The 12,919-nt window shown below is 41.0% G+C and overlaps 1 protein-coding gene across 1 annotated transcript in view; it reads left to right on the forward strand.

The window, feature by feature from the left end:
- The window catches only part of LOC114653836 (hypoxanthine-guanine phosphoribosyltransferase-like), a 72,436-nt gene extending 60,660 nt beyond the window's left edge, over positions 1-11,776 (forward strand). The window contains exon 9 of the mRNA XM_028804386.2: positions 11,503-11,776. Coding sequence (XP_028660219.1) covers positions 11,503-11,550 — 48 coding nt within the window. The 3' untranslated portion in view covers positions 11,551-11,776. The remainder of the gene's footprint in view (positions 1-11,502) is intronic.
- The last annotated feature ends 1,143 nt before the right edge of the window (positions 11,777-12,919 follow it).

Raw genomic sequence — 12,919 nt, forward strand, 5'->3', positions numbered from 1 at the left:
CACCTCTTCCAGCAGCAATCCCAGCTTTTCCTCAATTTTTCCTTAATTTAGAGTACTTTGCAGAGAGCAGTTTTCACTTTCACTTGAAATTAAGTCCACAGTGATTCTGTGTTGTATGATAACAAAATATGAAAACCTCCAGACTTTTCATTGGCACACTGTAACAACATGACTGAAGACCTTGAGGAGTTTTTAGGTGCTAACTGTTTTCATAAGGGGAGTCAGTGTGGTGGGCTTTGATTGGAGTCTCCTGTGTGATTAATTGACACCATTTAGTTTGCTGTGGTTTTCATTCTGATTTGACCAAAGAAAATATACATTTACTTTTCTTCACTGGGAAAAAGAAGAACATGGTAGGCCCAGCCTTAATGTTCTGTAACCCGCAGTGTGCTATTATTATTTAGTTAAGAATTGCATTTTGAAGAAATCCCCTTTAAAATTATCGATTGGCTCAAATAAAGATGGAATATTCACATTGAGATTTTTGACCAAGCGAGATTTCCAAAATGCAGTACCGCATAGCTCCAGCAGAGGGAGACTTAAACCAAAGTATAACATATCTCTTATTTTCTCGTTTCCTTCTCGTTTTATTTTGTTTGATTTTTTTTTTACTCCCACCTAACTGTGAGTCGTGCCAGTGTGCCTCTAGTAATGATTATATCTATAATAAGCCTGTCAAAACTGACAGGAGAGGTACAGTCGTCTTTATGCTTTGCACTGCTGACTTGTGTTTTTCAAGGCAGCAGATGAATGGCGCTCAGCTCCCTAATGGAGTCGTGTTTTCCATCTATTTAGTAGACGCACGTTGGGTTGTCCTCATTTCTTTCTTCATTCCAGATGTGTAGTGTGGGTGACTGGTGAATGGTCATTTGCTTAAACATTTGCACCCCTTTAAAACAGTAAAGGAAAAAACAGGGTTAGCTAGCAAGTGGGCAGACATGGACCCCCTACTCACTTCTCTATCGCTGTGCTTCTGCCTATTTGTTAAATTGTCCAAATATGCTGTTAAGGTGACTGCTGGCTCTAAATGTCCCTATTGTGAGTGACTGGGTGTGCCCTGCAGTGAACTGGCACCTTCCTTGCACCTGTTTGCTGTTTGGTCGAGTCTGACATTTCTGCAGCCTGGAGCCTCTACCCTTGAGCTCCAAGTAGGTGAAGTTAACTTACACAACAGTACTTGTCATTATCTGATTCCCATAATACTAATCTTCATCAAAAAGCAGAGCTCAGGAGGTCTGCAGCTAAACTCTATTGGTGCCCTTTGGAGTCACCTCCACCTACTTCGAGCCTATGGGGTGGAGGCTGTGGGGTGCAGGTCAAGCTCTGGCTCACCATAACCTCATACCAGATTGCAGCTTCCAGAAAGGAAGCACCGACAGATATACAGTATTATTGCCATAAACGTCATCATTCTTTAGTTTGCCTTATATAGTGCCTTTCACAGAAAACCCAATGACAAAAAAAGGATTCAAAAGAAATCATCAGTTATCTAAGATATTGATACAAATCAAGTTATCTGCTCCAGCAAATCACTCTTTATTTTCATATAGCACCGTGGCAGCATGCAATTTTATTATTGTTTGCTATTATTATCATCATTCATACACGATCTAAACCAGTTCATTCATACAAAAGATCCACTGAAACTGAAACCCCTCCTAGGACCAGGTTGTGCCAGGCAGCCACTACAGCATGCCAGTCTATTACAGTCCGTCAGTCATTTTACAGACCTGTTTATGCCATCACAAGACCACTCAGGGTCTGCGGGAAAGACGAGGACAGAAAGTTCAGACAGAATGGCTACTGAGGCCCAGACTGGTAGTGTAATTATTTAGACAGACAGATAGATATAAAAGGCACTCTATAATAGATAGGTAGATAGATAGATATGAAAGGCACTATACAATATATAGGTAGATAGATTGGAAAGGCACTCTATAATACAATATATAGGTAGGCAGATAGATAGGGAAGGCACTGTATAATAGATAGATATGAAAGACACTCTAATACAATATATAGGTAGATAGATAGGAAAGACACTATATAATAGATATGAAAGGCACTCTATGATACAATATATAGGTAGGTAGACAGATAGATAGGAAAGGCACTCTACAGTATAATAGATAGGAAAGGCACTATATATCTATTATAGAGTGCCTGTCTATCTATCTACCTATATATTGTATTATAGAGTGCCTTTCATATCTATCTATCTATTATAGAATGTCTTTCATATCTGTCTATTAGATAGATAGGTTAGAAAGGCACTATATGATAGATAGTTATGAAAGACACTATATAATAGATGTGAAATCATCATCTCCAGACAGAAGAGCAGCTTCAGTGACAGACTGCTGTCACTGTCCTGCTCCACAGACAGATTGAGGAGATCGTTCCTCCCCCAAACTATGCGACTCTTTAATTCCACCAGGGGGGGTAAACGTTAATATTTAACATTATACATAGTTGTTGTCTGTTTTTTTCACCTGTATTATTATCATTCTTTAATTTAATATTATTTATTGTATCAGGTATGCTGCTGCTGAAGAATGTGAATTTCCCATTGGGATTAATAAAGTATCTATCTATCTATCTATCTATCTATCTATGAAAGGTGCTATATAATAGACACATATGAATGGCACTATATGATAGCTATTATTATTATTGTTGTAGTTGATATTATTATCATTTAAATTTTAAACTTTATTCCAGCAAAAAATGATAAGGAGCTGGAACATATCAACAAACAATGTGGTGCAAAAACATAACCGACTTAAGATAGAATGTCAGCCCATTGCAGGTTAATTTTGTTATTATTATTATTTATTGTTATTATGGATGTCCTCATTGTCACATATAGAGTGCAGTGAAATTCCTACTTGCATGTGTTACTCCACATACACCACATCACCATTCTCCAGTACCATAAGTGAGTATCACCACTTTACCTGAAACCTCTGAGACGGATAGACAGATATGAAAGGCACTTTATAATAGATTGAAAGACAGAATTAAAGACAGACACAACAGGCACATTGTAGCAGATAGATACGTATGGTACTATATAAAAGATACATAAATTCAAAAGGTACTTTTGCTAGATAGACTGATGGGTAGCCATGAAACGCACTATATAATAGATAGATATATACAAAAGGCACTGTCTAATAGATACAGTGCATCTGGAAAGTATTCACAGCGCATCACTTTTTCCACATTTTGTTATGTTACAGCCTTATTCCAAAATGGATTGAATTCATTTTTTTCCTCAGAATTCTACACATAACACCCCATAATGACAACTTGAAAAAAGTTTACTTGAGGTTTTTGCAAATTTATTAAAAATAAAAATAAACTGAGAAATCCCATGTCCATAAGTATTCACAGCCTTTGCTCAATACTTTGTCGATGCACCTTTGGCAGCAATTCCAGCCTCAAGTCTTTTTGAATATGATGCCACAAGCTTGGCACACCTATCCTTGCCCAGTTTCGCCCATTCCTCTTTGCAGCACCTCTCAAGCTCCATCAGGTTGGATGGGAAGCGTCGGTGCACAGCCATTTTAAGATCTCTCCAGAGATGTTCAATCAGATTCAAGTCTGGGCTCTGGCTGGGCCACTCAAGGACATTCACAGAGTTGTCCTGAAGCCACTCCTTTGATATCTTGGCTGTGTGCTTAGGGTCGTTGTCCTGCTGAAAGATGAACTATCGCCCCAGTCTGAGGTCAAGAGCACTCTGGAGCAGGTTTTCATCCAGGATGTGTCTGTACATTGCTGCAGTCATCTTTCCCTTTATCCTGACTAGTCTCTCAGTCCCTGCCACTGAAAAACATCCCCACAGCGTGATGCTGCCACCACCATGCTTCACTGTAGGGATGATATTGGCCTGGTGATGAGCGGTGCCTGGTTTCCTCCAAACATGACGCCTGGCATTCACACCAAAGAGTTCAATCTTTGTCTCGTCTGACCAGAGAATTTTCTTTCTCATGGTCTGAGAGTCCTTCAGGTGCCTTTTGGCAAACTCCAGGCAGGCTGCCATGTGCCTTTTACTAAGGAGTGGCTTCCGTCTGGCCACTCTACCATACAGGCCTGATTGGTGGATTGCTGCAGAGATGGTTGTCCTTCTGGAAGGTTCTCCTCTCTCCACAGAGGACCTCTGAAGCTCTGACAGAGTGACCATCGGGTTCTTGGTCACCTCCCTGACTAAGGCCCTTCTCCCCCAATCGCTCAGCTTTAGGAAGACTCCTGGTGGTTTCAAACTTCTTCCACTTACGGATGATGGAGGCCACTGTGCTCATTGGGACCTTCAAAGTAGCAGAATTTTTTCTGTAACCTTCTCCAGATTTGTGCCTCCAGACAATCCTGTCTCAGAGGTCTACAGACAATTCCTTTGACTTCATGCTTGGTTTGTGCTCTGACATGAACTGTCAATTGTGGGACCTTATATAGACAGGTGTGTGCCTTTCCAAATCATGTCCAATCAGCTGAATTTACCAAAGGTGGACTCCAATTAAGCTGCAGAAACATCTCAAGGATGATCAGGGGAAACAGGATGCACCTGAGCTCAATTTTGAGCTTCATGGCAAAGGCTGTGAATATTTATGTACATGTGCTTTCTCAGTTTTTTTTATTTTTAATAAATTTGCAAAAATCTCAAGTAAACTTTTTTCACATTGTCATTATGGGGTGTTGTGTGTAGAATTCTGAAGAAAAAAATGAATTTAATCCATTTTGGAATAAGGCTGTAACATAACAAAATGTGGAAAAAGTGATGCGCTGTGAATACTTTCCGGATGCACTGTAGATATGCAAGGTGTTATAAAATAGGTAGGTACGATAGTACTTTATAATAGATAGATACATGTGAAAGGCACTATAGCACTGCTGCCTTGCAAGAAAGGAGATCAGGGTTCGTGTCCCAGGTCCTCCCTGTATGGAGTCTGGATGTTCTCCCCATGGATTTTCTCCTGGTGCACCACAAGACATGCAGGTTAGTTTAATTGGTATCACCAAACTGCCCCCTGTAATTGTGTGTCTGTGTCTTGTGTGTTCACCCTGTCCAGAGATTGTCCTTGACTTGTGCCCAATGCCTTGCTGGGATAGGCTGCAGCTGCCCCGTGACCCTGCTCAGTATAAGTGGATTTGAAAATGGATGAATGTATAGGGACAGATAGATATAAAAGGCAGTATATGATTGAAAGATAGATCTGAAAGGCACTATATAATGAAAAAAAAATATTGATTTCATTATACCAGTCAGCTACACATTCCTGTAAACTGGGCAGTAGTTTAGTTAGAGGCATTTGCTAAAGCTGCAGATGAGAAACCGCAGAATGAATTACATAAATACATATTTAATACAATTAGAGCATATTTAGTATAAAAATGAAAATACTTATTCATCCATTCATTCAATTTCCAAATCTCTTTATTCCAAAGCAAGATGACAGAGAGCTGGAGCCTTTCCCAGCAGAATTGGTTATAAGACAAGAACCAGCCATAGCAGACTATTATTATTGGTTTAAGTGTATCATTATTATTATTATTGAATCTTTGGCCCTTTACATGCCACCATCACTGTACAACACCCCTTTGATCTTGTGAACCACTGCACTTTATCCCTTGAATGACCTGCTGCTCCCTGCCATCTTGTGCCACTTCATTGTTACTGGAAATGTTCCTCCAGCCTGGCAAGCTGACCTGCCAGCAGGGCTGATCTTGCATCCATATTTGTCTGCCTTGTTGTTTTGTGAAAGGCGATATAAAAGGTAGAAACTGATTAGATGTTCAGTGGTGTAGGCATCATAAGCAGTGTGGGGTACCTGAACTGACATTCACGTTTGGCACAGGCCACACCACCCACCTCATCCTATTCCGTCTGATTCCTCCACAGCTGCGCCTCTTATGGGACTTGTGATGTGTGAAATATTTCAAATGAGGTGAGCACTGGGCTTGCACGAGCGTAGCTTAAGAACAGTGGCAGAAGAAAATAAGGCCTACCATGAATTTTGTTAAGTCAGTACATTTTGTTGGCCTGACACCTCACCCAGATGCTACCAACTCAAAAGAGCGCTTCAGGTTTGAGGCCGGGTAGCTGGGTGGCGAGTTCCTGAAATGGAGGCACCTTCGCTCCCATTCCTGCTTTATGTTAATTGCTTCTGCCAGCTAATCCAGGGGCGTGTGCCACCTCCTCACAACATGTGCTGTCTTCGCTCTGTGCCTAAAGAGACAGCAGTCACATGGTCACCATGGAAACCAGAAGAAAACGAGTGGGTGTTTTTTTTTTGAGATTATTAAAAAAAAAAAAGACTTGAGAATTTTACAGCTCTGCTAGAGAGTTGATGGAGGCGGCAAGGTGCCTGGCTGGTGTCGTCTCACCAGGTTCAGAGGCTGTAAGCCATGCATGTTTGCCTTCTGTGCCATTCCACAGCCTCTTATGTAATGTTCTTTATTTAAACGGTGCCTGCCTTCATTTTCTCTTTGAACCTCCAGCCGCAGTGCCTGCATCACATAGTTATGGGCAGATGTGAAATAACTCAGTAGGCAAAGTAATGAAGCGCAGCCCTGGAAGCCATCATTAGCACACGGAAAATAAACCAATGGTAATGGCTTCTTCATCCCAAATGAAAGTCTTATTTCGTGGGCAACATTTTTTGGTGGGGGGGGGGGGGGGAGGAATTGCAGGAAATTATACTGAGTGGTAATAATTAAACACTCCATTCAGAATGAGTGATCCTTAATTATAGAGCTGGCAAAGCCGAAGTTCTTTATTTAACTACGAAACACACGGCCCTCCTGTCCTCGGATAAAGATGGTTCATATACAGTTAGGTCCATAAATATTTGGACAGAGACAACGTTTTACTAATTTTAGTTCTGTACATTACCACAATGAATTTTAAATGAAACAACTCAGATGCAGTTGAAGTGCAGACTTTCAGCTTTAATTCAGTGGAGTGAACAAAATGATTGCATAAAAATGTGAGGCAACTAAAGCATTTTTTTAACGCAATCCCTTCATTTCAGGGGCTCAAAAGTAATTGGACAATTGACTCAATTTTTTGTTTTTGAACGACTTTTCAGTGAATCACATTAATCAATTCATGTGCACGAACAAATTGGTTCAGTGGAGCTCATTGGAACCAGTGCTGAAGCGCATGCATGTCCTTCATGATGTTGTCAACATTTTTCGTTTTGCTGCTGCTCTCCACCGGTGGAAGTGTAAAGTGCATGCGCTTGAATTGCCTGAATCATGAGTCTCGGCTCATTTGATTTGTGAATGAGTCCATACCTGAGAATCAGTCTAACAATTCTCGTTCATTTGATTTGTGAATGATCATTGCGAGTTGCAAAATCCTCGTTCATTGTAATTCTGTAATGTTACGTCTTATTTTAATTATGCCTCTTAAATGTGTTATGCTTTGTGTACGAAAGCAGAACAGTGACTTATGAATTATCGTGTTAAATATATTGTAGCTGCTGAAATATATAAGGTGTCATCAGGCACGGGTAAGACGCGTGTCAAAAGAATTCTCAGAGTCCAAGAGTTCGTTTTAAAGGTATTCAGTGAAAGGTAAAAGCAAATAGTCCACACAAGAATAAAAGAAAAAATAGTTACACACGTAGAATAAAAGGCAAAAAAAAAAGGAAAAAAGTATCTTCTTTAAACTTAGCTTCTCTTGAAAGACTTTAGTTATTTCTATACTTAAAGGTTCTTAATTTCTTCTTCTGTACGCCTTGGCGTACGGTGCGGTACTTAAGTAAACAAGTTTTCTTTACTTGTTATTTCTCACATTCAAAGAGCCCGTAGGCCATCGAGCACTGTTACGTGCAGTCACGTTTCTTCTTCTCTACTTAAAGGTTCTTAGCTTCTTCTTCTGTACGCTTTACATACGGCACAACACATAAATTAAGTGCTGTACGTAATTTGCTTCAAACTCAAAAGGCTCGTAAGCCGGTTGGCACAGTGCAAGTGCCCAGGCACGGTGACGTGCGATCACGGTTAAAAACCGTATGCCTCTACACCTTATACAAGGCAAGGCTATCACTAGCTGACTGACTAATAATGTTTACTCCAAGCTGTTAGAAATGGTAAGAATATACCACTATGATTCTATTTACGGGGGTTATAAGAACCTCCCATTATTTATGCTTCGTCATCTAAGAAATATTCGTGAATCTTATAGAACAAGGAAAATGGCTCTTACATATATAATGAATTATATATTTATACTTAGTCATATATTTACAGATCATGAATTAAAAATAAATTAACAAGAAATCGTTTTAATTCTATATTTATACCGCGGGGCTCCTCCCCCTGCTTACCTTTGCTCGACAACCCCCAGGCGGCCCTCAAATCTTGTGGCTATGCTGCGCAAAGGGCATTGGGGTGCCCCTTTGTTAGAGAATGCAATTCGATTTAATGAGATCGCAAACAGAAGGGTATGCGGGACACAGGAGGAAAACGGTTTGGTCCTTAGTTATTATAGATTGAAAATCAGTTACTTGAGTGTTTCAGTACAACTACAGTGGAACCTCGGTTTGCGAGTAACTTGGTTTACGAGTGTTTTGCAAGGCGAGCTAAAATTTTTAATAAATTTTGATTTGATAAACGAGCGAGGTCTTGCAATACGTTCTTCTCTCTCTCTCTCGCTGCGGGATTGTGGGCAATCGTCTACTATTAATAATAATAATAATAATAATTCATTACATTTATATAGCGCTTTTCTCAGTACTATTCTCCATCTGAGTCGGCGTGCCTCACTCATATAGTCAACATCCGTACATGCATATACTGTTTACTACAGCATTGTGACTGTGTCTGTGTGTGTATCCATGCGAGTCCCCGTCTTGCACCCCAAAACACGAAGCCGAGTCTCAGTACTTTAGCAACACCAGCTTTATTCAGCTTGAAACAGCAACAGCACGGTTATTTATTGTAGCGGGATCTGCCACTCTCCTATACACAGACGCAGCAGTTAGGCAGGGTCATGGCCAAGTAATACTGTGCCCTGCGCATTTATAATGTTCCTTGTTCCTTGTATCACCCATTGACGGCAAGCGCTTATAGCATGTCCGCGATCTTTTCGGATTCGCTTTTATGGCGACCTGCTACAGCGCTGGGAGACTGCGATTGCTTTGGGACGCTCTTCCGCGTGTCATCCTGTTGGGTGGAATCCCATAAGAGTTTAGAAACTCACTCACACCAGCCATGATTCTTTTTAAAGGTAAAGTGCAGGTTAATTTGTTTTATGTATTTTTACTTTATATTTTGTATTAATCATTTTTATATGAATATATTTGGGTTGTGGAAGGAATCATCTGAGCTTCCATTATTTCTTATGGGGAAATTCGCTTTGATACACGAGTGCTTTGGACTGCAAGCATGTTTCCGGAACGAATTATGCTCGCAAACCGAGGTTCCACTGTATTTTAAATACTAATGAATAATAAATGCAGTAAAATGTAATAAAAAGTAAATAAATTAAATTACATTAACGCCTCATCAAAAACAGTACTATGAATTACTTTATCCTCTAACTTGCATTCTATAAACGTTGCTTTTTTGCATTTCTGTTCAGGATATTTTTCTCCTTTTCATTTATTGGACGATTCACTTTGCTCTTGATTTTTATTATATGCAGCTGTTATTTGTTCATTTTCATTTTTCGGCGTTCATTATCAGCTCTTGCCACTCTTTGCCTATCACGATCTAAAATTCGACGTTCTTGAACGTCTGTCATTATAACCGACTGCGTTGAAGGGCGAGTTAGCACTGAGAGTGCCATGGAGTGGTACAGGGAGAGAATGTGCGCAGTAGGAGTAATGATTGGGCAAGCAGTGTGGAGAGAAGTGGTCAAGGCTGAATAAGGCGGACACGGCGGAAACTTTTTTTAATACAGTAGAGATTTATTTTTATATATTCTGTTTCTGTTCACCCATTCAGTTGAGTACGACTCGCAGCCACTCTATGGATCAATGCTCTCCACATCTTCTGATCTCTCTTGGCTTCTTTCAGTTCTGCTATGTTTGGTCCAGTATTGTTCTTCGGTGGTCTCTTCCTTTTTTGCCACTGACCATTCCAAGCATGGTGTCCTTCTCAAGCAACCTGCTACACAGGATGTGACCAAAGTAGGAGAGCTTTTGCTTTGCTATCTTGGCCTCCAGTGAATTTCGGTTTAATCTGTACCAGAACTGCTTGATTCATTAGTCTGATTGTCCAAGGATTGCGTAGCAGATGTCTCCAGCACCACAGCTCAAAAGCATCAATCCTTCGCCTGTCTGCCTTTCTCAGCATCTAGGTTCCATTTTTATTGGGAAAACGATCATACTTGACCAATATACATCTAGTTCCCTGGTTGATGTCTTTGCTCTTCTAATTGTCGTTCATACGTTTCTTCCAAGTGCTAGCCGTCTCTTGATCTCAGGGATGCAGTCGCCGTCGTGATCAATTTTAGAGCCAGGAAAGATGAAATCTTCAACCACTTCAATATCTTCATTGTTGATCTTGATATTGACGCTTGCATTTTTTGCTGTTGTCATGATCTTTGTTTTCTTGATATTCAGGTGCAGTCCAACCTTCTCACTTTCTGCTTTGACTTTCATGATCAGATGTTCGAGATCCTTCTTGTTTTTCAGCCAGTAGGGTAGTATCATCAGCATATCAGAGGTTGTTGATGTTTCTGCCGCCTATTTTCACACGAAGCTTCAACCCATCTCATGACAGCTTCTGCGTACATGTTGAAAACTGCTGGTGGCAGGATGCATCCTTGGCATGTGCCCTTTCCGATTTTGAACCAATCCGTGTCTCCATATGGTGTTCGGACTGCAGCTTCTTGATCTTGATAGAGCGATCTTATGGGCTTGGTCAGATGTGGTGGTGTGCCCCTTTACTTCAGGCAGGTCCTGAGTATGTTGGGCTGCAAGAACATTGAACGCCTTCTAATAATCGATGAAACACATGTAGAGGTCTTTCTGATACTCCCCGGTTCTTTCCATAATCCTTCAAAGGTTGGAAGTGTGGCCTTTCCTGAAGCCATCTTGCACATCTGCAATTTCCGTATCAATGGTTGTACTCGAGCATCATTGGATGATCTTCAGAAGGATTTTGCTTCTGTGTGGTATCAAGACTATGGTGCGGTAATTCAAACAAGCCTTCTTGTCTGTCTTTGGAATTTTGATGAATACTGACCTTTTCCATTTTTTCAGCCACTCACACGAGCCCCATATGTGTTGACATAACACCGTTAGTGCTGCCTCTGGTATGCGTCAATGCCTGGGGCTTTTCGGTTGGCTAATTGCTTCATTGCCCATACAACTTCTTCCTTTTAGAATATCTGGCTCCAGTTCTGGTGTCTCATTCTCCTCTATCGGATAATTCTGATGTTCACTTTTGTGTAACTTCTCTGTGTATTCTTTCCACCGATCGCGTATTGCTTACTGGTCACGTCATTCCTGGCCGTGTGACTAATCCAATGTTAATTTCTTTTTGCAGCATATATGTGTCATCAGTGAAAAGGGAAAACTGAAGTACCGGATCTGACCGCCTCTCTGACGACGTCCACTTTTGACTACCGAAACACAGCAGAGGAGGACTGTGGACTTCAGCCCAGCCTGTGTTATTTACGCCGCACTCCCCTGGGCCCGTCTACGTGAATGACCACCACCGTCCTTTACTTTCGGTGTGTTTGGGTCCCGCTGTTGTGCCGACTTAATCTTATGGGATTGTGGGGTTTGCTATAATGAATGGGGTGATATTTTGTAGCAAATGTTCAAGATTGTCTGGTGTCTCACTGGTAAACGCCGCTACTTCATATGTCAACTAACGTTTAAAAAGGTGTGTAGGTCCCGAGGTCTACAGTAGGTGGTGGTAATGAATAATCCTGAACCAATTGGTCAGCTCGGTACACTAACATCCGATTATATCCTCTTAACGATGGAGACCTCAGTTTAGTTCTTGTCCGGGTCGCTGTCAGTGTGGAGAACATAAGAAATTTAACAAATGAGAGGAGGCCATGCAGTCCATCGCGTTCATTTATTTAGCTAACAGCTAAGCTGTCCCCAGTATCTCATCCTGATTCTTCTGAAAGGTAGTCAAGGTTTCTGCTTCAACTCCATGAGTCGGTAGTTTGTTTCAGAGTCCCACACCGTGCCATTTCTCGCCAAACTAATCTTGGGCAACGAATCCACCATATTAGTATTTCTTATAGCAGTTTTCATTTGAACAATCAATATATAAATAAACAAAGAAGCACCCATCACTAACCAAGCAATCACCTTTTTAATTTCAAATACAAAGGCTTTTTTTAAATCAACACTTGAATGTGACAGTTAAGGGGTTTCTTCAGTCTCCATATTGCGTATCACAACAGCACATGTCTTCATTTTCTGAAGGCGAAGTCATCTATGAGATCATCCAGAGATCGTGTGTGGAGATGGGAAGAAACTGCCATGATAGCTACTGTGCAGGGTCCGAGTTGATGCTGACGAGAGCCAAGCTGCTCCTACGTTCTTGTGCCATGGATGACCTCAAGTGCAGCGCCCTCCATAATGTCTGTTTAAAATTACAAATCAAACGATTCAGACGCCGTGATTCAAGTGCACACTGCAGACTTTCATTTAAGGGGATTGGCAGTCATTTTAGTCACACAACACTTTTTCTATACAGTCCCTCTCATTTCAGGGCACCATAATGTTTGGCACACAGCAATGGCAGGTCTATTAAAGCCATTGTCATATTTAGGACTTTGTTGTGTATTCCTCACATGTAATGACTGCTTGAAGTCTGCCATTTATAGACATCAGCAGGTGCTGAGGGTCTTCTCTGGTGGTGTTCTGCCATGCAGCCATCTTCAGCTTCTGCTTGCTTTGAGGGGCTTGTCCTCTTAAGTTTTCTCTTCAGCACACCCCGA

Source organism: Erpetoichthys calabaricus, chromosome 6 (genome assembly GCF_900747795.2).
Source record: "Erpetoichthys calabaricus chromosome 6, fErpCal1.3, whole genome shotgun sequence".
NCBI lineage: Eukaryota > Metazoa > Chordata > Cladistia > Polypteriformes > Polypteridae > Erpetoichthys > Erpetoichthys calabaricus.